Source organism: Netta rufina (assembly GCF_964035555.1).
Source record: "Netta rufina genome assembly, chromosome: 11".
Classification (NCBI taxonomy): Eukaryota; Metazoa; Chordata; class Aves; order Anseriformes; family Anatidae; genus Netta; species Netta rufina.
Window position 1 is genome coordinate 2,251,628 of NC_140134.1, and position 24,294 is coordinate 2,275,921.

At 39.9% G+C, this 24,294-nt stretch overlaps 1 protein-coding gene across 2 annotated transcripts in view; it reads right to left on the reverse strand.

Moving 5' to 3' along the window:
- Window positions 1-24,294, reverse strand: part of FBN1 (fibrillin 1) — a gene marked incomplete at its 5' end in the record, with an annotated part of 158,196 nt that overhangs the window by 128,952 nt on the left and 4,950 nt on the right. For both annotated transcript variants that reach the window (XM_084293696.1, XM_084293695.1), the window contains 4 exons: window positions 5,768-5,863; window positions 7,889-7,984; window positions 15,127-15,225; window positions 16,148-16,230. In XM_084293696.1, the coding sequence (XP_084149822.1) occupies window positions 5,768-5,863; window positions 7,889-7,984; window positions 15,127-15,225; window positions 16,148-16,230 (374 nt within the window). The remainder of the gene's footprint in view (window positions 1-5,767; window positions 5,864-7,888; window positions 7,985-15,126; window positions 15,226-16,147; window positions 16,231-24,294) is intronic.

A 24,294-nucleotide genomic window follows, 5' to 3' on the forward strand; every position in this document is an offset into this window, starting at 1 on the left:
TTAATTCTGGGAACTTTTAATAATGGCCAAATATAATTAAAAATTAGGCAAAAATTCCTGCCATGGAGAGAGCAGTACAGAAACAACTCTGTTTGAAGAAAAAGCAATCATTTGCTCATATTCTGAGTCCAGAAAAAAAACAAAACACACGTGGTACATTTTTAATATTTGAACTACATCAGGCCCAATTCAACTCCTATGTGAAGCGAGTGGCAAAACTCCAAAATGCAGCAGGATTGAGCCCCTGATGTTGTCACAAGCATTCAGATAAACAAACAGGGCTGCAACACATTCTAAGCTTCCACTGTGTTCCTCTAACTGGATCCAGACAGAAAAAGAAAAGCACATTTCATTGCATTTTTTCAATACCAGAACAACAACAATATACAATTTTATATTCTATGGAAGTGACCCTATTATAGTATAATTATCCAAATGCCCAAAGAAAAACAGATTTGAAGAAGTCAAGTTTTTATGCACTCATTTGAAAGACATTGTTCTATCAAATCCAATAGGGATTTCTGATCTCTCTGAGGTTGGTAATATCAATTCTGCCTCTGGACTTTTATCAAATGCATGATATAGCGATGTTTTAGATGCCCACTTTGGGGTCATTTGAATATGGCTAGCAAAATCCCCCAGACTCTTTTTACAGACAATAAAAAGTGCTGTCAATGTTCTGAATTATCCTCATGGGAACCTAAGCTAAGCCTCTGCCCTCATTCTCTTCAGAGACTCTAAAAGGGACTGCAAAATCCATAAGTAACGCATGTTATTCTGTGTTAAAAGACAAATGGTGTAAAGAAGACATCCTTTTTTTTTTTTTTTTAACCAGCAGAAGAAATTGTGCTTTGCTTGCATCTTAGTTTTTCTATTACCTGATTTCTTTTCATTAACAATATGACTAAATGATATGCTTAAACCTGAGTGCACCTCTTGGAATTTAACTGACTCTGAAAGCTTTGGCCAAAAGCCATCAAGACCCTTAAGCATTTGCGTTATTTTAAGAATACTGACATCTCAGTTTTGCATTTAAATGCATGTCAAAGCCCGTCATTGGATCACAGCCAGAGAACTCAGCACCTTCCAGAATGAATAGTTGAAGTTCAAATTTTAACTGAGTCAATATCCATGAAATATTTTCCTTTCTGTACTAGGCATATTAAATGTGTCTTAAATTGCTGTAGGAAGCATTTCCAACTCCACTATATTCTTACTGTATAGTTTACATCAAGTTCACCTTTTTGATGAACACTATCCCACAGAAAAAAAGAAAAAAAAAAGAAAAAAAAAAAGAAAAAAAAAAAAGGTCTATTGTATTTATAATATGCCTGCACATACTTGATGGTATGCCCAAGAAGCTTCCCCTACTCTGGAAAGGCACCAAACACCATTCGTGACAGTGTAGGAATTACTGATACATGTGTAAGACTTGACAATAGCGCAGCTAGGGATCCAGCTCTGAGACCATGTATCACTGGTAACACAGTACGCAGTCTCCCAGAACTTGAAGAGGAGTTCCACTGATACTAACGACTCTAAATATTCATTTTGCTCATGTAAATAGTGTTTTATGCCATCATTAACACTTCTAAGCCACACAAAAAGTAATTTGTACGCTGAAATTGTACCATGCTACCCTCTGAAAGAATGACTGAATAGATACATAAAAGTACTCAGGCCACAGATTTGATGTCACTCGCAGCACTGTGAAAGAAGCAGGTCTTTTACCAGATAAGCTCTTTCATTACACATGTATTTGAAGCTACTGACCTACACAGAAGTCCTGCAAATCTTCATCAACAACCATATGGTCAGCATTTACTGAGGTAATACCAATTAAGCTAATTTGTATTACAAATATGGGCCAAACATATGGAAAAACTAGTTAAAACAGTAGACAGAACACTGCAACATGCTGCTGGACTTAAGAAGCTGGCTCAAACTTTGATACAAGCAACTGGAACATTTTCATTGTTTTCTGTATTGGATTATTAGAATAATTCCTATGAATTTGGTTGTCTCAACATTGTTTTATTCAAGACAGTTCTAAGCTATGACACATGCAGCAACGGCTGGAATATTCCTTGGTCTGTGACATACGTGCCACAAACACCCTGTGACTGTTACTATTAGTCAATGTTCACAGAGAAAAGCACTGCGTGATATGCAGTAGTAAATTACTTACATCACTGTTAGCATGTGGCATGGCACAGCCTAGAAGTCAAACCACAGCCAAACACATGGGGAATGTGTATGCCACAAAAGCGTATCACTTCACATTACATTTATATCCAGAAATGGTATTTTCACAATAATCTGCCTCTCCTACTTCTCCCAGAAATGGGATAACTTAAGAGACTAATTCTTTTATTTATTTTCTATTTTTTCCCCGCTCCACATTCAGAGAAGCTTTAGTTTTGTTTTGTTACTTTTTTTCTATTATCTATTTACTGGATAACATCCATATACACATACATCAGAAGCCCACTAGGGAATGTCACAAATCCACATAACATTCCAGAGCTAGATTCAAAATATGGACCTCTTTTTTAGCTGACAGATGTGTAAAATCATACGCAGCCAGACAAAGCCCTAATGACTACACAGGTGCATGTGCTTAACAATGCAAGTTATTCCTACTAAAATCAACATTAGTTTATACTTGAAGTTATCTTCAGAAAACATTTTTCTGATGGCATAATGTGATTCTGCAACCAAAAACCACCACACCCTTTTTAGAGGAGGGGAACATATTAGCTCAGCTAGGTAGAGAGGCCGGAGGAAATCTCTGTGAAAGAAGCCAACTTTCAGAGGTTTTCTGGGAAGATATCACAGAATCACAGAATTGTAGGGGTTGGAAGGGACCTCGGAAGATCATTGGGTCCAACCCCCCTGCCAAAGTAGGTTCCTTAGAGCAGGCTGCCCAGGTAGGCGTCCAGATGGGCCTTGAATATCTCCAGAGAAGGAGACTCCACAACCTCCCTGGGCAGCCTGTCCCAGTGCTCCATCACCCTCACCATGAAGAAGTTCTTTCACATGCTGGTGCGGAACTTCCTGTGCTCTATCTTGTGGCCATTACCCCTTGTTCTGTCCCCGCAAACCACTGAACAGAGGTTGGCCAAATCCCTCTGTCTCCACACCTCGGGTATTTATACACATTGATGAGATCCCCTCTCAGTCTTCCTTTCTCCAGGCTGAACAGACCCAGGTCTCTCAGCCTTTCCTCATAGGGAAGATGCTCCAGGCCCCATATCATCTTTGTGGCCCTCCGCTGGACTCTTTCCAGGAGATCCCTGTCTTTCTTGTACCGGGGAGCCCAGAACTGAACACAGTACTCCAGGTGAGGCCTGACCAGGGCCAGAGTAGAGGGGGAGGATCACCTCCCTTGACCTGCTGGCCACACTCCTTTTAATGCACGCCAGGATCCCATTGGCCCTGTTGGCCACCAGGGCACACTGCTGGCTCATGGTCAACCTGTCGTCCACCAGGACCCCCAGGTCCTTCTCCTCAGAGCTCCTCTCCAGCAGGTCATCCCCCAGCCTGTACTGATACATGTGGTTGATCCTTCCCAGGTGCAGGACTCTACACTTGCTCTAATTAAACCTCATTTGGTTTCCTCCTGCCCATCTCTGCAGCCTGTCGAGGACTCACTGAATGGCATTACAGCCTTCTGGCATGTCAGCCACTCCTCCCAGCTTTGTGTCATCAGCCTGCTTGCTGAGGGCAGACACTATTCCCTTATCAAGGTCATTGATGAAGATGTTGAACAAGACCGGACCCAGCACCGACTCCTGGGGAACACCGCTAGTCACAGGTCTCCAGCTGGACTCTGCACCACCAATCACCACCCTCTGAGCTCAGCCAGTCAGCCAATTCTCAACCCACCTTACTGTCCACTCCTCTATCCCACACTTTCTCACCTTTGCTAGCAGGATGTCACAGGAGACAGTATCGAAAGCCTTGCTAAAGTCAAAGTAGGTGACATCCACTGCTCTTCCCTCATCAACCCAGCTGGTGATGCCATCATACACGAAGAAGGCAAAGAGGTTTACTATCATTTGGCTTCAATACTGCAATGAGCTTTAACCAGAAATACTACAGCTCATTAATGCCTAGTTATCAGTAAAAGAGAAAATATAGAATAAAAAAATGTGTTCTAAGTAAAATCTGCTTATGGATGACGCATTTAAAATACAGATTTCCACCTCATTCCATGGCGGTATGATTTGGCTCAAATTGCTTTGTGCCATCAGTTTCTTGTTCCACCTGACACAAAGCAGGAGCCCTGAGGGACAGGACTGAAGCTGATAGCAGGCTTCAGCCTTGAAACTTGCCCTAAGCGGGTTGAGTGAAATCAGCCCGAATTCAGGCAATGTAAAAGCAGCTTTAAACAATCCTTTTTAGAACTTGCGCACTGTAGCTCCTCACCAGACTGAAGGCTCAAACCCTTCACCCACGGAGAACAAACAAGCACTCACTGCTTGAATTTCAAAGCCTTTGCAATAATATTCAGTACAATCATTACCTATAAAGATTTTATTCTATGCAAATTTCAGACTTCTAACCAAAGACACAACATTTTCCATTCCTCTTACTCCTCTCTCCACTGATGAGATCACGAGGCTCAGAACACAGCTGCTCCTCGGTCTCCAGAAAAACTTCAGCATTACTTCGAACTACTACAACATCTGAGTGGACAACTGGCAAGACTTCAAACAATGCCAACAAAACAATTTTATCTGCTGTAGGGAGTGCAGCAAATACCTGCTTCATCCTACTGTCTGCTCCAGCTCAGAGCGAAACATTTTTGTCCCCCACTATTTGTTATTCTGCATCACCACCTACGCTGCCCTTTTAGAAATGCCAGCCATCACTCCAGCTGCAGTACCAACAGCAGTGAGCACCTGGCATACTCACTGCCAAAAACTTTGTGTGCTAAACGCATCCTGTACATGCAAGCCCAAAATCAGGTCAGTACTACCCATACTGTCCCAGGTTTGCAGATATGTAACACAACCTCTTGTATGGGTAGTATGTATGAATTTCCAAAGAAACAAATCAATCAATAACTCTATCAAATTAAGTGTTATTTTTAAGATTGCAAAACTCAACAGAAAGCTTATACCTAAACCTTGATTGCTGTATCTCTCTCAAATGATCCCTTAAATTGGTTTTAATTCCATGGAAAAAAAAAAAAAAAAAAAAAAAAAGAAAACAATATACCAGGTGAGGTAGTTGGTATATCTGTCAGCTGTTATCACTATGGATACATACACACAAAAAAAAAAAAACCAACAACAATAACAATAAAACTGTACAAGATGGAAATAAGGATTGAATGAACTCTGCCAAAAGACATGCCAAACACAGAGGCAACATGCTGCTTACCACTGGTAAGTAAATGTATCAGAGAGATATGAGCTTTTCTGATGACTTAAAAATTATTCAAAGTTTGTAAAAAAAAAAAAATATCAATATATATATATATATATATATATTTATATTTATTTCACAACTCTCCCACTGAAATGTTTTCATAGCAAAAAATAAACAAAACAAAGACCCTAAGCAGTAGCATGTTTGTTTCATCCCAGTGTATTACATCTGTACTTCACATTCTACAAGAATGCCAGTCCTATTTTACCTTACTGATAGACAGCAATACAACATTACTACCTAAATGTGTGGTGGCACTGGTATTTTCAAACTATTATTAAGCAAGTTTGAAAATCAAAATTTTTTTCCACTGTTTTAGGGCACATACCTCTTTCACACTGGGGTCCTGTAAAGCCATAGGTGCAAGCACATCGGTTCGGAGCCACACATCTCCCTCCATTTAGACATCCACTTTCACAGACAGCTGTATCAGAGGGGAGGTAAGAGTAGTCTTTATTGAGTTATTTCCAGAAAGACAGGAAACTACATACTTGACCAGCTCAGGTAAACTAGCAAACACTGTAAACATAACAGGCCAGGATACATTTTTTCCAGAATCTGCTTCTGATCTTTTGCTATTTCCTGGTCTCATTAGTATAATGAATTCATCTTTTCAAGGGAGCATAACATAAACATACTAACAAGCACAGCTTCTCCAACCTCTCAGAGCCTCTTTGATGACTAGACAATACCGTAACTGCAAAATAACATCTTTCAAACTTTCAATGAAACAACACTGAAAATGTAGAGATTGCAGATAGGAACTGAATTTCTGAATCCTCTAAATTGTTGCCTATTCAAACACATTAAGAGAAGGGCGATGAAGCTGGTGAGGGGCCTGGAGAACAAGTCCTGCGAGGAGCGGCTGAGGGAGCTGGGCTTGTTCAGCCTGGAGAAAAGGAGGCTCAGGGGCGACCTTATTGCTCTCTACAGATACCTTAAAGGAGGCTGTAGTGAGGTGGGGGTTGGCCTGTTCTCCCACGTGCCTGGTGACAGGATGAGGGGGAATGGGCTTAAGTTGCGCCAGGGGAGTTTTAGGTTGGATGTTAGGAAGAACTTCTTTACTGAAAGGGTTGTTAGACACTGGAACAGGCTGCCCAGGGAAGTGGTGGAGTCACCATCCCTGGAAGTCTTTAAAAGACGTTTAGATGTAGAGCTTAGGGATATGGTTTAGTGGGGATTGTTAGCGTTAGGTCAGAGGTTGGACTCAATGATCTTGAGGTCTCTTCCAACCTAGAAATTCTGTGATTCTGTGATTAAAAAAATGTATTTGCTCCTCTACCATAATAAAAAAAAATAACAATCCAGTGTTAAAAGGCTTGTTGCTGATGCTTAATAATTCATGATATCAACTACAACTGCAAAACAATATCTATTTTGATTTAGTTAATCCAAGATATTCTTCCTTGTACTACACTGTGATAAAGTACAATTTTTTCTCATAATGAACTTCAAAAGCAATTGCTCTCAAAGATAATCAGAAAAAGGAACATTCACATGAAAAAAGGGTTTTTTAATACAATTTGATGCTCTTTGAGTAATGTTATTCTTTGTTCCATTTCACATTTCACTTTAGTAGAAAGAACGTTTCCATTTGTCCTCTTTTATCCACTTGATATTTCACAGAGAAGGCAGAAATACAATTCTTAATCCTTTCACCATGTGATCCTCTTCCAGATTATTAGCGTAAATTCATGGTCTCAGTGAAGTTCATTTTAAGTGTGCCATTGACTTTGACAGAGCAGAGCACAAAAGGTTTTCATTAAATAGGCTAAACACATTTTCCCTGTCAGACCAATAGTGCACTAGATAGCAACATGACAGCCTTGGTTAAAAGCAGCGCCTGCATCCTTATTTGAATTTCTTCACAGCATTCCAGCCAAGAAGAACAACACTACCAGAATCAGGCTGGTAGAGGGTTTATGCAATGGATCCAAGAATGCTCTTGGCTCAGGATTCATTGACGAAGTAGATCAATTTGAGAGTCTTGATAACTCCATCAAGATAACATCAAAATAAGCAAGATTCCTAAAATGTAATAGCTAACTCTGAGGCAAACCCTTGAAACAAAAACAAGGATTTGTATTAAGGAGCTCAATTTTGTCTATAAGACAAAAACTGAATCCTATATAAATTCTTTATTCATGGCCTATTGCCCTAGAGAATGTAAGGCCCTGTAGATCAATGGGAATTAATGTAGAGTGAGAACTATAGGATCAAGTTATATCCCATTATTATGAATTCAAATGATGTTTATTTTAATAGTCCTGATCAGAAAGAATTCACTCGGCACTCATTACAAAGTCATGTGTTTTCCTGTAAAATTCCACTGCACCCGATCAAAAACAAGCTCAACATCAGTTGAAATTTAGCGTTAAAGGGTGCCCAGTTCACACATCCCTAAATTATTTAACTGTATGAAGTATCTATACAAATAAAATATACTTACGCTGTCCACAGTGTGTTCCTGTATATCCCTTCTGACAGAGGCAATGGTCATCACTGCAGCTACCTCCATTCATGCACCGGATGTTACAGTGTTGTACTTGAAAGGAAAAGAGATTTTCCTCAGTTAAGCCAAGACAGGAAGAAACACTTAACTATCTGCTAAAGGATTTTTAGGGATTGATTATATGAACTAGAAAGCAGTGCTAGAAACAGAAGATGCATATTTTAAAACAGATATTTAAAATGGCAGTACAGAAAACAATACGAATTTACAGTTCCTCAGGAATACAGGTCATTGTGCAAGAATTTGAAACCACCCTTATCCATTGAAGTCAGCAGCATTTCATATGAGCATAGATGCACAGAACTCATCTTCTAGTTTGCAATGGTAAAAAAAAGACCATCAGCAAGGGGAAAGTATTAAACTTCTGGCAGATACCACCAAGCAGAGAAACTTATCATCTGAGCAATGGAAAAAGGAAGCATTAAAGGGAAGGAAATAAGAAAGCTCCTGAGGACAGCCTGGCTCTGCCAGGACACATAACACAAGAAATGGATCTGCCCAGGTAGGACTTCTTGCACAGAAAGGAAAAGTAACAGGGCACTTTCTTTCTGTGGGCTTACCCCATCACCACATAATGCTGCCACTAGGTCAGTGCCCGTGGCCTGAGGAGCTTGCAGATAGCGCTTCCCCTAAGTCCTTCCTGCAAAGAGGAGAGACCAGGGTGCGACACAGCTCACTCTCCTCAGCAGCAGCCCCACCGTTTGTTATGATTAACAAACAGCCCAAGTCCCAAGCCAATAAAACATAAAAGCACGTGCTGTGTTTTTCTAATAACAAGGACAAACATATTTTTCAACCGGAGGTCAGGAACAACTTAAAGTATGTCAGACTTTTCATCAGGCACAGAGAAACACACAGGTCTCCTGATGAAGTCCTCCTCACAGCTCCCGCTGCCTGACACAGCTGCTAACAGGGGCAGACACTCAGTACACAGCTGGGAAATGGTTTCCCTCTTAACAGGAACCACATGAAAGGCTCCTCCCCAGACAGGATTACAGGCAGATCGGCATTTTGGTAGGTTGTGATGGAGTGCTGGATACCTACACCATGCTGTCTGAAATGTTCAGGACTGAAAAATACAAATCACATGTACTGCCAGAGCCTGTTGTTAACAGGTGCTGTGCCAGCCACTGAATTTTTCCTGTTGCACAAAGCCCTTAAGCATCATTTGGCTTTTTACAGTTCAAAAGTACGTGCATGGAATTTAATTTTAATTTTTAAGCAGAATTAATAATTTTAGCAGTATTGCCATCTATAGCAATATGAATCCACAAAATATAACATGAACATGCAATTGTAGAAATGATTTTAAATAATCTCTAGCATTTAAAACACTAGTACACTTGATTCTTCAGTTATAAAAGTAAGACTATCATTTCTTATGTGTCTCATATTTATGATACACCTTTGTTCTGCTTTGGATGTACTTCAGGAAACAAAAATGTGCTAACATTCCTTAAAAAAAAGTAGAATTGTCTGCAAATACAGAGTAAGTATCTGGTGAAGATTTTTGGACAATGTCCTAAGTAGGTCAGAAAAAGGTATATAGTTACTTTAAAATGTGTAGTTCAACTTAGCTTTATACAATCTTAGAAAAACAGAGGGGATTACAAAAAGCATAGGAAATGATATCATCTGTGAAGCAGGGAAGGAACTTGAAAACCACAAACTGATTTCAATTAGAGCAAGCTATGCCAAGAGCTAATTTCCATTCCCACATGAAGACCAAAGCCATTTAAATACTTTGAACTACATTTGAGATAAAAAGGTTAACAGTAGCTTATATGATGATTTTCATATTATTTGTTCAAGTAACAGTAAAGTATATTTCCCCATTTTGGGATAAGGAAAGGTTTTGCACATAACACACACACACGTTTCCATAATTTGTCTTACTGCTTCTCAAAGGAATTTTTCCAAGGTAAAATATTTCTTCCTCCTTTTTAAACTAAAATCATTATGGGAGATTGCTGGGATACCCAATCATAATTATTAAAATGAACCATTCAAATCAGTGAGCTTTCTACCTTATAACTATGTAATAAAATCAGTGACATAAAATCAGTAAGCTATTTATTTTCTGTCCTCTTTCATGGGAATGTTGAAAATAGTATTTCCAAAATCATACTGACTATTCTGAAATATTAGCCTTCCAGAAGTTTATAGAAACACATGCGAAGGCTGTCTGGAGCTTAGATGAGGATTTTAAGATTGCATTTTTGACAAGTATCATATGAATGCAGGTGCAAAGTCTATTCTCAGTTATATGAACAACTCCATTAATGGCAGTGGAGATATTCCATTAAATGAAATAACCTATTCCAAGGTATCACATTGACCGAGACTCAAGGAAAAATCACAGGAATCACCATAAGGCTGGTAAGTCAATTCATACAGCTTTGCACATATAGGAAATATTAAAAACATTAATACATTATTGCTCTTAATAAATTTTCGTTCTCTTTCAGGTCCAACTTGTAAACAGCCTGCACTGGAAATTTCTGAAGTCAAAACAAAGGTAACTGCAGGAATGTAACTTTATAAACCTGCAAAAAGATCCAGCAAGATCTAACATACACATACACTTGGTGTGTGGGCGATGTTTGTACTGACTATCCAAAGTGAAACAAACTACAAGCTGCACACTTAAACATAACGGTTTCTGACTTTCTTAGTAAATTCTCAGCAAAATTGAGTAAAAACTTCATCATACGAAATGTACCACATGACAACCACTCATGAAACATTCATGAGCTCACTAAGCAGCCAACAGGTAAGCTGCACACTGTCAGCTCAGCAGTCCCAAACTAAAAAATACAAGGGTCTGTGATCATGACATGAAGAAACATAATGGAGCAGCACTCTGGCACCTGGGGCCCAGGGCACTCTGCAGCAGAGGGTACTGGCAGGAGCGGCCGCCACTTGTCTCTCTGTGCCACTGAAGAGGAAATGCTCCCAAGTCTGGTCGTGCATGACACAGAGCTTTGCCTGCCAGGAGCTGTAAACAAGGAATGATGGCCTCATCACATCCCAGATGCTCAGCGTGCTTTCCCTGTCAAGTAACTGACTCAGGAGATGGCAGCTAGCAGCAGGCTGGGATGCTGGGCTGCGTCCCTGTGAGACAGCAGCTGCCTCACTGCCCAGGGGGCTGTGTAAACCCACAGCAGTCTTGAAAACTCTGGAAATGTTCAAAATTCAAGACCTTTTACCACCTCTGAGAGCAGCAGTATAAGTGAAGGGGCTGCACTCTGGGGTTTTGATCAGATGTCTTACATCCCATCCCAGAGAGTGGCCTCCTGGGGGTACAAACCTTATGGCCTGGGCTTGGGGCCCCCAGAAATGCTGGGCATTCCCATTCACAGCAGGCATTTTCTGAGGAAAACCTCAGTACTATGGCTCCACCAGCGCTCATGGACTGACCACCCAAATTGGCTCTGTTCTCAGCTGGTGCCTCTGAAGCCACTGGCAGGGGGAGCGGGGCAGGCCCCATTTTACATTCAAGCGGTGTAACTGGCCTGACAGGAGGCAGCTCCCCTCAGCTGCTACCCTCAGTGTCCACTGCAGCCCTCACTGCCTCTGCCATGGCTTCCACCTTCCGAGGCAGCCGTGTCAGCAAAAGTCTGCTCTGCCTTGGCCAACCCAGGCCATTCTAACTTGGAATACATTTGGAAGCAAGACCAGTCTGACCTGACCCATAACCCTGTGAGCAGCAGAAGGCCTGCAGCCAAAGGAGAGACCATTCTGTTCCTCACTTCTCCCCTCCCCCCCCCCCCCCCCCAGCTTCCACAGGAACAGAGCAACTACTCTAACAACACGGCAGGATCTTGGCATGTGTCTGCAGCACAAGGAGGTGCCAAAGCAGCCACGCCCTGGGTGGTTTGGGAGACAGTAGTATCCATCACAGAGCCAGCACCAAACAGGGCAGATGACTTCCTCCATCACTGCCGCATCAGTGCCACACACATCAGGTTGGGGGATGCCTCTACACATGGCAATTTTATCTCCATGCCTACTGTAAACATACCCAAAATATCAAGAATTACCCAGAGATAACCACTGCCCAGCCAGCAAGTTCACTGATGTCATGAAAATCTATGCTGAGAAAACCATGCATTGATCTTTTCAACCATTAATCAAATTCCTAAAGCTGATTAGTAACAGGGAAGTCCCAACAGTTGACCTGTGTAGGCATCAAAGTTGGAGGCTATGTTTTGCTTTCCAGTCTGCATTAATTATTTGAGTTCAGCAGGCTGTCAGAGCTATCGTGCATCTGGTGTCTGCTTGCAATTGTATACAATTTAAAACCTGTGACCATTACTAATTCCTTAATTAATGAACACAGACGTAGCTTAAAATATCCAAAAGAAGACTCAAACACGTCTCACCTATCAGGACCCATTATTTTTAATTGTGTCAAGTCCCATTATTTTCACTTGTACCTGTTATTTCTATTTTAAATGTAACAAACTTGTTGAAACCTGAGCTGTAATGTAATGTCTGCACACAGAAAAAGACAATTGGCATTCATCTATCTGCCAGTATTCAGGACAACACATGTAACAGCACTCTTTCCATAGTGTCACCTTCAGGTCTGAAAGAAAAAGAAAAAGTATCTATGGCACTACCCAGATTTTTATGCTGGATAAAAGGAACTGATAGATCATTTGACGTGATTCATTCAATCTGGTAATCACACTAACATATTTGGTATCATTCACTTTAATTTTTTTGTATTACTTTAGAAGAACTTTTTCCCATTTGTTAAAACATAATTAATAAATTGGTTTATGAATGCATATTCTGACAAAATATGAGTTGTGGCCAATGCAAGCTGACAGTAACCCTTTGATGTCAAACAGAATTTTTTTATGTTTATGTTTCTTTTGTTTCCTAATACCATATCTAAGCCATTGTGGTCTGTTGTGTAAATATGTATTCATGGGTTTTGTCTACAGTGCCAACAGAGCAAATGACTTTCAAAAAGTGTACGTTCTGTAAGTCCTAATGAGGTGTTGGGTAATAAAAGTTATTACACAATAGTGCACAGAGGCAGTACAGTCATTTCTGTCTACAACAACTGAAGACACTTTTCTTTTTAGAATTGGTTTGCTTTACTAAATAAAGGATGTGACCACACACACAAAAATATCTTAAGCTATTGCATATATAAATGAGAAATAAAAAATTTTTTACACCAACTGCTGAATGTATTGGTATAGTGTACAGAAAAGCAACATCTTAATGTAGGCCTTATAGACCTAGGCAGCAGTATAAGGAAGATGATCTTAGCACTGATTAAAGCATTTCATTGGTAGAACATCTATACTTAGAAGTAATTAACAATTACCGAAATAGCTAACAGGTATAATCTTTAGAAGCTGCTTCATTAAGAACTGTAGTGAAGTCATTTTGGGACCATTTATCTATGCACGCAACTCCAATAAAAGCTAAAACTAAAGAAGTCAATGGTAGAATAAGCCAGAAGAAGAACCACAAGAACAACTTTATCTTTACTCATACTCTATTTTTCTTTTTAAGTCTTGACTCATAAAATACTTCATTGTGACCTAAAACAAAATGAGGTAATACTAAGGCCCACTTATTCCAACCTTTTACAAAGGTGCCAAAACACAAAATAAACATAGTAATAGGGATATATCTCTTCTGTACTCTGAATGGGACTTGGGAGAAAGTCATGCTTTCCTTTACTAGATTACAGACCTAAGGATTGTGCACCTGGTAAAACAGTAGCTGCAAACCCAGGCAGGAATGAACAACATAGACATTTCTTCAGCATTTTGTACTCTTTCTCCTTCCAGTACTCTATGGGAGCTTCACAGCTCCATACCCTCCTCATGCCACCTCTTACTAACACACATCACAGGAGCATGAGAAAGGGGTTGAACTATGAACAATATTTACCATTTTAGTACATGCCATTCCATTACATTCCACAATTGTTATAGTTTTTCCACTGTTAACTGCATGAAAAGGATGCTAAAGCCTCAAACTGAAGTGGTCAGTTATATAGGAAAGCTTTTCAACCAGGAAAGCAGAAAAATGGCAAAGTAAAATATGGGGACAAAGCAGACTACACACTGAGTCTGAAAAGATATTCAAAATGAAAAGGATGACAGCTTTTCATAATATTACAGATGTCAGTTGAGTGCATTCCTCACTGACTTTAGTCAATATCTTGTTCAGATACTTATGGACATTTGCACCAAAAAAATTTCCCTCACTTTTCATCCTCAAAACTACCTAGTTTGTACAAAGATCAAAGACTTCTATATCTAACAGATAAACACCATATTTATATGAGAATACAATTGAGATTACAGCTGGCATCTCAGATACAAACTGAGACACTATCCCAACCAAGATCCTACTTCATATCAGATACTCTACCCATGATTAACCATTGAGCTCTTTGTTTCATTGTATTAATTGCATTTAACTTATTTTATTATGGATCTAGGAAACCTTCCTTGAAAAACTGAAATTCAAACACTTCTAGACAAAGTCACCTCTGAAAATTCTCATTTTCAACGTATCTGTTTTTTTTGCCAATGAAAAGTTGTTCCACTCAAAAACTTTGCCCAGTTCTGTACCTCCAGCATCTACAAAACCATCACTTCAGTAAGTTCAGCAACATTAGATTCAGAAGATGCATACTGAGCCTGGCAAGGAAATGCTATAATACTCGATTAATTCATTGCAAATTAGTAGGCCTATGTCTGTAAAAGACGGCATAGTGTCTGGCTTAGTAACCCCCAAAATTATAGAAGAATTACAAAGCAAGATAAATTTAGCCAATTGCCAACAGTGACCTCTCTATTATTACAACTTCTAAATGGTGTATCTATGCATATCTAGTGTTGAATAAAGATAAGAGATTTTCCAGAAAGCAAACAAAGACTGGAATTAGTGTTACAAAATGGCAAAAAAATATAACATCTAATAAAACTAATTTGGCAAAGAAGAGCATCTCCAATAGCTAGTTTCCGAGTCATTATTCAGTTTCGTCATAGGAGGCTATACTTTCTTTCCTGTGATCAAGTACATCGGGTAACTCAGAAGTAATTTGTCCTAAATATTGAGCACTGAACTATCTTACATACCTTACTAGTTTCACAGACACAAAACAGTATCAAAGACACAGAAGAAATACTTACTAGATTTTGAACCACAGGAGGGGGCTATCTGACCATTTGGGCACGTGCACATGTTTGGTCTAGAGCAAAATCCATCCCCACAGGAATGTCTGCAAATCGCTATAAACAAAACATATATGCCTTTAAAACATGCTTAAAAAAAGCCCAGACACATTAAAAAAAAAAAAAAAAAAAAAAAACTCATAGAAAATATTCATTCAGTCCCATGACACCCAGTTATAAACTCATTAAATTGTGTACAACAGAATCCAAAAGCGTTCCTGCCATTCATCTCCAACTCTAAAACAACTAAAATTTAAACATCCAGTCTCTTATGAAAAAGCCTGGGAACATGCCACAGGCTGTGCTAGATATGTAGGGAGATTTCCTTGGAAAAGGAAAACCGTGGTCCATTTTACCAAATGACTCCTGGAGGAAGGATGGCTCTTATGCAGCATTACAATGCTCTCTTTATTGCTGCACCACAGACACAGCAGTGTAATAATTACCATCTGAGAGCACATTGCCTCAGTATCTCTTGAGAGGGTCTTATCAGGCTTATGGAATTATCCCTGGGACAGTGTAATATTACAAGTGATATGTATACAGCAACATGATGTACGTATGTATACACTTACGTTTCTACATATATATTTCAGGGATATGGTCCAAACAAGCAGAGCAAATCTACTTGCTGGCCCAGTGCTGTTGCCTCCTTCCATTTACTTAAATAGATTAACGTATTCCACAGCTACTCACTCCTGAGAGTCCACACACCCCTTGAATCCCTCTACCACAGACTTAAACAGAACATGTGGATGACATTAATCCTTTGTGAAATATTGGTATCACATCACTATATTGTAGCCCACAGAACTCTGTATATTAGTTTAATATATTTGAAATGGTAAAGAAATGATGTGCAGCTGTTATTGAAACCATACAGAAACACATTTCCATTCTAGTATACAATTAAAAAATATCCTGATACACAGGGACAAAGATAAACCCTCAGTCATAACATATAACTAGATTAACTTACGGACTATGCATTGGTTCCCACCAGGTAAAGTTTTCCATCCAGGGCAACAGTAAGCATTGTAACGTGATCCACACACATTTGGTCTGGAAAAAAAAAAAATATATATAACTTATTTTTACACAGAAGTATGCTCTGTAGTAGAGTTATAAACATGGAAAAAGTAAATCATTGTAATATACATTTCAATAATTAAAAGCATTGTTTTTAGCAGGACTGTATGCCTTAGATTGTTGTGCTTTTTTTATGTGACACACTGTTACAAATTGAAGATGACATTATAAAGCATGAAATCAAATCAGTAACAACTGAACAACAGGAACAGAATGGACAAAACTTGCCTCCTATCAATCCATATCTGAAAAAGTAACTCAGAGTTTTCTAGCAAAACACCCACTTAAATACAAAATGAGGGATCATAACCATCATCATTAATGAATACAGAGAAATCCAGTGCCTTTTGAACAATAACTTTTAAGCTTATTGTTGTCTTCTCTGCTTTAGTCTAAAGCACTGTCACTGTTTCCTGTTTTATCCCTGAGCAAAACTACATGTCTATGTATGAGTGAGACATGCCAATCATGACATTAGCCAAATGAGCCAAAATATGCAAACGCTTCGTTAGCAAAACTGACTTACTGTCAAAAAAAAATCAAGGATGTGGGTGTATGTAGACAGATAGTGCCACATGAAATAAAAATGAAGGGCTACTGCAATGAGTATTTCTTGCAGTTCTTAAATTATGGATCCATAGGAATTTTTCTTTCCATCCCATCCCTCTCACCCATATTTCCTTTTTTTAAAAGTATACAAAAAGAGTTTACAACAAAAGCTGAAAGGATGTGGCAGTATTCCTATGATTTCATTGGTAAAAATAGAAAAGTTTAAACTGTTCTATGCCCCTCACTAATAATTTTTTTTTAATGTAAGTTGTCCCATTTACTTAATGCATAAAACGCATCCACGCATGTAAAGCTAGTAAGGCATAGCTACAAAAAATGAAAAAATACGCCTCCTTTTGTTGTATGTCTCAATCTTATCAGATGAAAATTTTACAATATATTACTATTGTGAGCAATTACTCAGTAGATTAATGCAACTAAAGCTATCTATAAACTAGTACTTCCTAGAAACTGCTTTATTAAAATATTATACACAGATTAGAGACAGATTTAAAGTGTTTATTGTTTTAGGAAGGAGTTTTATTATTGTTTTGTCCTTGGTCGTTCAGAAAGTTTTTCATCCCTAGTATTGCAACTGCTAAGTAAACAACAGTTACCTCATATGGTGAGGCAACTTAAGAAAAACAGTCTTAGTGTACACAAACATTTATTTATGCACATTTTCTAAATAACAAGATTTTTATACTGTATTTATTTAGGGATTTGCATTGTTAATCTAATTTCAGGTATTCTGATTACAGCAACTTCAGTGACACCTAGTCCTCTCATTAAGTGCTTGGCCAGAAACTACTCAAGTCAAAGCAAACTACCATTATCTTTCACGAGATTTTTATAATAGCTAAGTGGTAACTGAGGCCGTGAGCAACACAACTGGGCATGTTGCAGGGCCCTTTTTCCTTCCTGCACTCTTCTTATTCATATTATTCCAATGTATTCAGTTTTAGTAATGTCAGCTACTTCCCTGCAGGGCTATAACCATGTAACTTTCCTAGAGTTCCCTGTTCATCAATGCCAAATGTTGCTCCATGATCATCTGCCAAGTAAGACTGGCAAGCAGACAAGTGAGATTGCTTTTCACCTTCTCCGGTCAGAAGAAATAATGGAACTTACTAAGACAGACAGAATGGGTTTGTTGCTACCTGTTACAACCACAGGTATAAACCACCCATTTCTGATACAAGTTGGTAATAATCTATAACCAGCTGACCATAAAATGATACACAGACACTCTGTCAAATTTCTGTCTCAGCAAGCACATGGTTTTGGGGACCATCTGGACCAAGTTAAGAATCAGGAGCAGACATCTGTGCCATGAAGAAACACAACTTTTAAAATCTGTTTCCAAAATGGGGTTCTGGAAAACCTAGATGTGCCAGCAACCGTGAAGTCAGAGACCCTGAGAGCCTTGAGGCTGTCCACATGGTAGACTACACCATATATCCCAAAAGCTCCAACTCTGGGGCAGCCTGCTTAGCTTTCAAAAAAGAAAATGAAAAAAAAAAAAAAAAAAAAAAAGGGAAGAAAAAAAGTCATCAAACTGTACTTCCATGGAACAGTTTGAGTCTGACAAGTGCATTTTCCAGTGGAACAGTTTTTCGTCAGAAAGCTGCTGTCTAGCTCATAAAAGAAACCTGTATTAAATTCTAAGCTCTACTGTAGGCTCCTTTGAGAAGGAAAGGGTTGTTCTTTACTTGTGTCTACTTGTAAAATGTCTTCAAAAGGAATTAAGTTTGAAGGTTAAATTCATTGATATTTCTGAGGTGATCAAACACTATAGCAATAAAAGCCTGTAAATAAAGTATTTGAAAGGATAACAATTTACCTCATGTAAAATCATGGACACTACCAATCATATTTCAAAAGGTTCTATCATAGTATTTAATTTAAACAGTTAACCACCACTGGGTTTAATAGAACATATTTTCCTGCTGATATTATAGGCTATGAATAAAAAAGAAGCATTTTATATTGTTATAAAACTGATTTCCTGAACAGCACTACTGAGCTCAGTAATAAAATAAAACCTGATTTGTAATGGTAAAATAGGTAAAAATGCACCCACAGCACTTCCTGTCACTCCCAAGCCAGAAGAGGGATGAGGAGAGCTGAGGGATCCTGAGATCCTCTCAGGACCAAAGGAGGCAGCAGCCCTACACCCACTTCCTAAACCCCAGCCTCGCTCCTCTTGCAGAGTAGAACACATTTCCCATAACACAGCGAGCTCTCAACATGGTGCCCGTCATGGAGACAGGGATGGCAAGGGGGAGCAAATTCACTATGTCTCACTGGGTGTTTATTAAAGCTCATGGGGTCCTGACCATTGCAGAAGTTTTAGGAGACAAGGAGACAAAACACTGAAAAATACAGGTTCAACATGCTCTCAATTTTTTTTTTTTTTTTTTTTTTTTTTTTGGGGGTGGGGGTAGGTTGAGGTAGGGAGAGGGAAAGGAGGAAGGCTTTCCCTTTATTTTGGAGTCACTTCTGAAGTTGTAAACCATAAAGGATTTCTGTAATGGTACAGTGCTGAGAGACACTGACTGATCCAGTTTCATCAAAGGCATCCAAAATAAACAAGATATTATATCTTTGATGACATGCAAGTACAAATTCAGTAGCAAAATGAGTTAAATAATTATCAAAGGATGTTAGTCATCAACTAGAAGATGACTGCAACAGTGAAAAGAAAAACATTCATCCAGAAATTCCAGTAATTAATGCTTGAGAATGACAGGTTTGGCTGACAGCATCTGCATGCATCAAAGTAGATTTCTTCAGGAACTACTACAGGGAACCTCTACCCCTGTTAAGAAGAAACCACCCAGCACAGGAGCAGCGGGGACACCTCCACCATCACGGCTGTCCTCTGCAAGGCCCCGACAGACACACAGCCAGAGTCCAAGCTGTAGCCTGCCTGGGGCTGTGCTAATGCTGTGCATCCCTCTTCACCCTGCCTGTGACCTCTCGAAGAAATGACAACCCACTCCTGAAGAAAGCATCACCCCCCAGCTGCTCCCACGGCAGGAAGAGTTTCCAGCATTGCTGCGAGCGAGGTTTCAGGCCAAAATTCCGTCAGCAGCACTGCCATGTACTGACCAACGCTGGCGTAACCCAGGCTGAAACAAACCCAAAGCATGGGTCTCGAATTAGGCGGAGAGAGGAGACAGCGTGGGCAGGAGACAGCTGATCTCCAGATACAGCTGAGTTGAGGTGCAGGGACACAGAGGAAGGTTTCTCATCACTCCCTCAGCCCACTTTTCCTCTCCCTGTAGAAACATGCAGGGATTCTTCACTGCAAGAAAATTCCTAATGAAGGACTTCAGTTAACTCCTTGGCTGCAGCAGCTGGCCTATGTTTAACATAACATAGGGTCACAGTTTTCTGTCATGACATAGACAATTTAAAGCAATATCATCAGCCATCTGTTATTTTCAAAGGCTTTGCCTACTTTTCTTCTTATGTGGCTACAACTGTACCCAGAACTATTTGCTGATGATTCCCACCTAGAATTTGGGTGGTGTTTCCAAGCTTGGACCAGGAGTTCAGAAGAATGAGAAACAGTACCTGAAGAAATGGTAGTGTAGTCTGAAAAACGTGGTCCTCTAAGTCTGGAGATAACCAACATACCAAGAAATAGTAGCTAAGGCTCCAGAATGTGAAAAGGAGTAACTTTCACAAGCTTTTTTCCAGAGAAACCATCAGATCTATACCTTTTGTCATAAAGCAGCTTTCCATACCTCCCTAAACTCCTCAGCACTTCAGAGAAAATGCTGACAGCACAAAATGGCCCCACTCCGTTGACTCCACTGGAGCTAACACAAGACTCAAGAATTTCCATCCTTAGAGATGTCCTTGACTGGACAGAGTTAAGTGTCCAGTCAAGTCCTTAGAGATGTCCTTGACTTGACCCAGCCTAAGTTCACCTGCCCTGAGCAAGGGTTGAACTGCACAACCTTCAGAGGTCCAATCGCACCTAAACAACCTAGAAGCCAGATATTTGGTGCACAAATTAGAAATCTTCTTGCTGCCTGACTGCTAGGAGGAGGAGTCTGGAAGCTACTTATTTCATCTGCCTAAAAGGAAACTCTAGGAAACAATGCAAGACTCAGAGTAAACAAACCAAAAAAAATCATTCCTTTTATCCTACAAAGGATAAGTACACATTTTTAAGCAAAATATGCTTTTTATATAGAAGGGATTGCTTCTGATTGCATTTTTGCCATGCAATAAATGAGGCTGGATGTTTGTGCCACGCAGAGAGCCTAATATGATAACTATTTCTTACTCTGACAGACAGGATACCGCTGTCCCAGAATCCTGGCTCAGTTCAACTAAAAAAATAACATGCTGAGGAGCTCTACGAGTGTCTTTGGCTCTGGCCTATGTGCATGTCAAGAGTTCAGAATGACATGCAAGTTTTCTGCAGCAACACTGAGCGCTTTTCTAACCCTAACTTCCATCACACTGTGACAGCTAAATACAGCATTTTAAAACTGTCACAACCTGACAACAATATTTGACATTAAGTGAATTCTTCTGCACTTGCTCTGAAGATCTGCCTGTGTCTTTTCCAGGGAAAGACCCATCTAACTTGACAGCCAGGCATTGTTCTCAATCATAGCCAGTGACAGACGTGCTTCTGGCACGTACTCCCTCCTTGTTCTGCATGAGAATGTCAGTGGGTCCAGTTTGACACCCAATTCACATGGCTGCGTAAGACAACAAGTATAAGGCATGAGTACACCACCATAAAAACTATCTGCTGGGCCAGACAAGGATGGCTAGTCAGCAGGAGGGATCCAGCAGGTACTCTACTGTGCTACCCGCAATCCCCACCTTGGAGCACATCCCAGCACTTATTGAGAGTCTCATGAACCCGACAGCTGTATCAGTGCTTGTCAGCAAATATCCTCAGGTGTTAAGCAATGCCTCTAACTTGTCTTTTAAAATGCTCTCCTTTAGGCTATTGGAAGATTTATTTTAGCTAAGACAGAAGTGTTCCTCCTCCTCCCTCCACATCATTCTGTCTCCTACCCTCTGACTCTTTCCTTGCCTGGACAGCAACGCTGTTATTTCAAAAGGTCAGTTAACTGTATGTCTGCTGTCATGCAACAGGAAAACTGATCCCACTGTTATAGCTCACCTTGTCCCTAGCAGTCACTCGTAATTTACTCTGTATACAGGGAAGAGAAAAAGATGAAGCATCAGAGAGAAAAAACAAAGAAGGAGAAAAGAGACAGGAAAAAAAATGTTCCTGAAAGGAAATAAATCTTATTTTGAAACCCCAGCTGAACATCACTGGATACTCTGATGTCCTCCAGCAAAACATGAGAGGGAAGCTTGAAAAAGGGGATGAAAATGATTAAGACTGTAGACAAAAGAACTGTGGCTTTTATTTGGTATTTCTGAGGCTTTAATGGTCATGAATCATTTCACAAAATGAGAAGTAGAAAGGAAAACAACAGATTCTCCAGCAAGTCAACATTCAAAGTATTGTTCCAGATAAAAGCTAGAACTACTTCATACCTCAGTGAAGATATACGTGCAAAAAGAGAAGGCATGGGTTTTGATTTAACAGGCTTCGTTTTACCTTCCAATGTACCTTCCAGAGAAGAGCCCAAATATTACAGAACTGTCACAAAACCAGAAAATGATTCTTCTCATGTCTCTATTTACATATCAGCCTTAACATGAATGTGGTTGTTCTGCAGGTCTGAAATCCTAAAAATAATAAAACAACACTGAAATGGGATAGTCAGAATTGATGTGAAAACAATCAAAAGAGACGTCCACAATACAAGACTGAAGAGATACAAACATATTTTCCAGCCCAGTGTGATGGATAATCAGAAACACTCCAGGCCACAATTGTTTCATTTTACAAAAATATTTACTGAGTCTGGGGAGAAAGACCAAAGTGACACACATGCATCTATGTCCTGTTCATCTTTAAGGATCAGGAGGGAGATAAAGAAGAGGAACGAGATGGAAGGTGATCTTACTGCAAGCAAAAAAACTAATGATTAATCGCTTACTATTTCCATACATACACAGGCAAAGATCCCTTGCTCCCAAGCTTTGTTTAAGGAGAGAGAGCCTCCAGTGAGCCATTGTCTATTACGCATCTATCAAGAGGAAGTTTTTCTGGTGATCCATGTAGCTAAATCGTGTAGGTCTTGGGTACTACTATTCTAATAGTCAGAGGCTTCAAAGTCAACATTTGCAGGATGGAAGATGAATGACAATAAATAAGACTGTCCTAAGTGAGCAGCACCGCTGAACGACACATTGCAGGAAAGGAAAACAGGCATCCAGGAAAACAGAAGCTGCAATTTTATTCAATAAGAATCACTGTAAACGAAGCAGACAGATAGACTGTCCCTGCCAAACCCTAACCAAGTGATCCTCCCATTGCTCCCAAAGAACTGAGAGAAGCCCTGTGCCTGCTTCAAAGTCTGCATTGTCAAGCCCAGCACAGTCCCAAATGTTCTGTCACTGCAGTACTGTGCAGTTGCACGTAGAGGAGCTTATCCAGGTAACACGGCAAACACACCCAGATCAGACTGAACCTGGCGAACAACTTGCAGAACTGCCACTGAACACAAAATGTATCTTGTGTTGGCTAACAAGAAGTTTAGTTTTGCAAGCCTTAAACTGGCCCTTTACTGAAGAAAGTATTTTCAGGGCCACAGCTTGGCTTCTTTGGTCTCCTCCAAACAATTCTTTTTGGAAACCTGTGCTGCAACCTGAGGATTACTTCTCTGCACTGTGCTGCAATCAGGTGCGCTCTCTGCAGGAGCTCTTCTTCCCCCCAGTCCTTTAAGTATCCGGTTTCTAAAGAGTGAATACCACCTGTCTCCCTCAACATAAGTTCAACAGAACAACTACAAACTGAGAGGCTCCAAAAGCTCCAGACAGATAACACCACACAAAATGTTAGATAATCCCATCTTATAACTGTGGAAGAAAATGATTACCTGGAACATGTGGGAAGAAACTGTGCTATCCACAGCATCTCTTGTTTTCTGAGTAAGAGCTGTAGCATAAATCTCCTTCTAACTGGCCAGCCAGGTAGTCATAGCCACAAACAGCCTTGCACTGGACATCTCCAGAATGGAGAACAGCAATGTACCCTCCTATGATGAGACACAAAGTGGCAAACCCAATGGGAAATTCTTCTCCCCTCTGGACACAAAGTACAAACCGATTACACCCCAGCTGTGACTTACCCTGCAGCACCTGGGTGGTGTATCAGGCTAAGCTGGTATAGCTAAGGACTATGCAGGCCAAAATATCTAAATAAATACATAAATAAATAAAAGAAGGAAAGAAAGGAAAAGAACTATATCCAACTCCCGATTTCCAACATGTCGTCTTGGCAAAGTGGGGCTTGGTGACAGGAAACTTGTTTCATCCGAGCCCCCTAAGCCAATTTTACAACACAAACCATGTTCCAACACAACCATGTTT